The sequence below is a fragment of the Ctenocephalides felis genome, unplaced genomic scaffold, assembly GCF_003426905.1.
Source record: "Ctenocephalides felis isolate EL2017-DRISC unplaced genomic scaffold, ASM342690v1 CF-g0.4_SCAFFOLD_00845, whole genome shotgun sequence".
In the NCBI taxonomy this organism is placed as follows: Eukaryota; Metazoa; Arthropoda; class Insecta; order Siphonaptera; family Pulicidae; genus Ctenocephalides; species Ctenocephalides felis.
The window spans coordinates 20,642,516-20,645,756 of NW_020536999.1; the positions used below are offsets into that span (position 1 = coordinate 20,642,516).

At 27.2% G+C, this 3,241-nt stretch overlaps 1 protein-coding gene across 2 annotated transcripts; it reads right to left on the reverse strand.

The window, feature by feature from the left end:
* Positions 1-1,347: 1,347 nt before the first annotated feature.
* On the reverse strand, positions 1,348-2,819 carry LOC113363188 (calcium release-activated calcium channel protein 1-like). Of its 2 annotated transcripts, XM_026605668.1 has the most exons (3): positions 2,620-2,747; positions 2,281-2,546; positions 1,348-2,147 (listed from the first exon to the last, which is right to left on the reverse strand). In XM_026605668.1, the coding sequence occupies exons 2-3, from the start codon at positions 2,311-2,313 to the stop codon at positions 1,422-1,424; spliced, it is 759 nt and encodes a 252-aa protein (XP_026461453.1). In that variant the 5' UTR covers positions 2,314-2,546; positions 2,620-2,747; the 3' UTR covers positions 1,348-1,421. The 2 variants fall into 2 exon arrangements, with proteins under 2 accessions (XP_026461453.1, XP_026461454.1); XM_026605669.1 differs by lacking the exon at positions 2,281-2,546 and having other exon boundaries at positions 2,700-2,819.
* Between the last annotated feature and the right edge of the window lie 422 nt (positions 2,820-3,241).

The following is a 3,241-nucleotide window of genomic DNA, read 5'->3' on the forward strand; positions in this document are numbered from 1 at the left end:
ATGTTCAAAACCAAATTCATGATAAGAACTTAATCTTAAGATTGTTGTAACATTTTTTATGCAAACAGCATATAAAAACAAAAATCAATAAATGGCAAAGTCAACAGATACATCAACAATTATTATATAAAAATCTTCACATAATTGATATTTATCAGTCTTGCTTTAAATCAAATAGCACTGAAATAAATACATTATATTAATAATGTTGAATTTTAGTTTAAATAGACATGTAACTGATTTGTGGCAAAATTATGTATACAATATTTTACTTATAGTTCTCTTTTTATGGAGTAAATTATATTTTCAACAACAATATTTTTGATAGTTAAAAAAATCAAAATGGAAGATTGAAAGTGATGATAGTGGTTTCAATAATTACCACATCAGTAAATATTTAGCAGTCTTAAATTACCTTTTATAATAAATTCATATATATATATATATATATATATATATATATATATATATATATCTTCAAATCATTTTTCACGGAATGCATTTGGAAGACTACAGTACAATTTAATACGATGTAATTCAAAATTCAAAATAAAATATTATCTAATGTCTTAGAATTATTCACACATAAGTTTTCAATTATTTAATTACACAAGTCAATTAAATTGAGAATATCTTTTATATAATTATATTATAAATATTAGAGTATTAGTTATAAGTAAATTAGTTGAAGATTGAGCACATTACAAACTATTATAAAATGTAGGATTATTTAGAATTAATATAAAAAAACATGCTTTTAGGTAGATATCAAATTCTGTAGGCATATCTTAACACGCCATGCTAAACAAATAAAATCAGATTCTTTATCACGATACATAATCTGAACAATTATTTGAATTCTAAATAACCCACTTCCAATATTATAATTTAAATAGCTAGTTTTGCTTTTACCTAGTCAGTTAAGACAACAAATAGAACTAATTAGAATAAATATGCTTGTTGCTTCAATATGGATAAAAAATAATTCAGATGCAGATATATTATAAATATTTAATAAATAAGTAAAATGTTTATCAATTTCTCCTAAATTTCAATAAATATATTCATCAATAAAACAAATATATTTATCAATAAAGAATTATTAAGTAAGCAAGCCAAAATGCACATTATAAGATTGCTTAGATTATACAAAATTTCAATTAAGTTAATATAAATTTCAAATAATTATTTATATTTAAAATATAGGAACAAATTGACATTATTACATACATAGTGTTTATTCTAAATAGAAGATTGAATAAAATTCTTTAAAGCAAAATATAAGTACACAATTTCTAAAATTCAATAAAAAATGATTTTTTATCTATATAATTAAAGTTTCGCGCAATAGTATGTATAAAAATAAGTCTTTAATTAAAATATTATTTAACACTCACTCAAATCTATAAAAGGAAATGATCCTATACAATATGTACCTGTTCTAACAATCCTAAACCATTAGTCCTCGCATCATCACCTTGTTCCATTTGTTCTTTTAACATTTCTAACTCCCGAATTCCAGAAATTGTAACTTCATATTTATGTATCATAAGCGATCTATAAAAGTGAACTGCAAAGGCTAAAAACACTATCAAAACGGGGATTAAAACAATGCAAGCAGACCAAGCTGCGACTGGACTTAGATCATAAAACTTCACCCAGCACAATATAGCAATCTCTAACAAAAACAGTAGTAGTCCCAATAAAGTAGAAAAAGCCCAAGCCGTTTCTATGTACCAATGTAATCTTTCATGCGGTGATTCATTCACTAAATTAATACTGTGCAAATTACAAACGGCTTCAATATTTGGTAAAATACATGTGCTGATCATGAGAGCTAACATGTGTACGGCTACAAGTAAAGTTGTGCATATAGCAAATGCTATAAGCATTGCTTCTGGAACCTTGGATTCGGTATTGAGTTGTACTTCAACCATAGCTACCATAGCAAAACCGCTCAGTAAGGCTGAGGTTTTGCTGCTCGCTTTCAGCTTGGCTCTTGACAGCTGAAGTTTTCTCCAAGACAGGTAGTCAGGGGTATGAAGACAGTCGGGTGCTTCGGTTTGAGACATTCTGTAGATGGAAGGCCTTGTTGTTCTTTCCAATCCGTTATAATAAAATCCAAATGAGCGATCTGCCGTGGCTCCCTATATGTAGGGAAATGATTCAACCTAAGGACTATTGCTATAGAAACAGAATACTGCATCCAACACAGGAATGAATTATGTGTGTTTAAATTACACAACGACATATTATTAAATAATTATTAACACATATTACCATTTTATAACATGAATTATTTAAGTTTTTCATCCGTCACGATTAAATGGTATTTTAGCTTTGCACACACAATGATATTTTCCGTTACTACTTGCAAAAAGATCTTCGAAATGTCAATTTCCATGGTAAAATAAATACATATTTAAATAAAAGCTGCATATCTTGACACTGTCAAAGCAAGAGACTGACTGTTGGATAGTTGGAACCGAATGACAGCAGTTGCGCAAACAAAATTGACAGTGCTCTTGACTATGTAAATTTTTTATCTGCACGGATAATTTATCGAAATTGTATTTCAAAATTTAAAAAAATCAATCATCTTATAAATCAAACAATTACCTTCTGCAGAATTCACATTTTCACTCACACAAGCTTCAAAATTATGCAGAGAATGTTATTCATCATAAGCCAATACATACCATAATTTTTCCTGACGACATTTTTCATATCGTTTCATTTATTTAGTCACTCATGTTTCAAATAAATAAATAAAATACATACAAACATTTTTTATATTTTTTAGCTGAATTTATTTATTTTCAACAAAAATAAAAATTTGACATAAATGACAAGAAAAAATCAATGACAACCACCCCTTTTGACAGATTGCATCAAGTATTATACAAGTGCACCAACATAAAAATAAACGTAGGGGTCTTCCACACACGTCCACTTGCAAAGATACACCTTTCATGCACCTGTACCACCTGTTCATACAATTATAATATAATTTTATATGATATTTTAACTTGTAATACAATAATAATTTAAACTAGTTGGTATTGGTATTTTGCCTTGAGTCAAGTTACAGGAACATCGCAATATGTGTAAATAAACCACTCAATCAATAAAAAACAAATTAATTTATGAGTGATTAAAAGTATTTCGAGTGGATTTATTACACATAATTGCAAACGAACAAGTATTTTCTAAAAGCAAATTTTCACAAATCAATAATTTT

Coding starts and splice junctions, on each gene's coding strand:
- LOC113363188 (XM_026605668.1), bottom strand. CDS start 2,313: ATGAAAAACTTAAATAATTCATGTTATAAAATG. Junction 2,148..2,280: donor ATAATTCATGTTATAAAATG/GTAATATGTGTT, acceptor CCCTACATATAG/GGAGCCACGGCAGATCGCTC.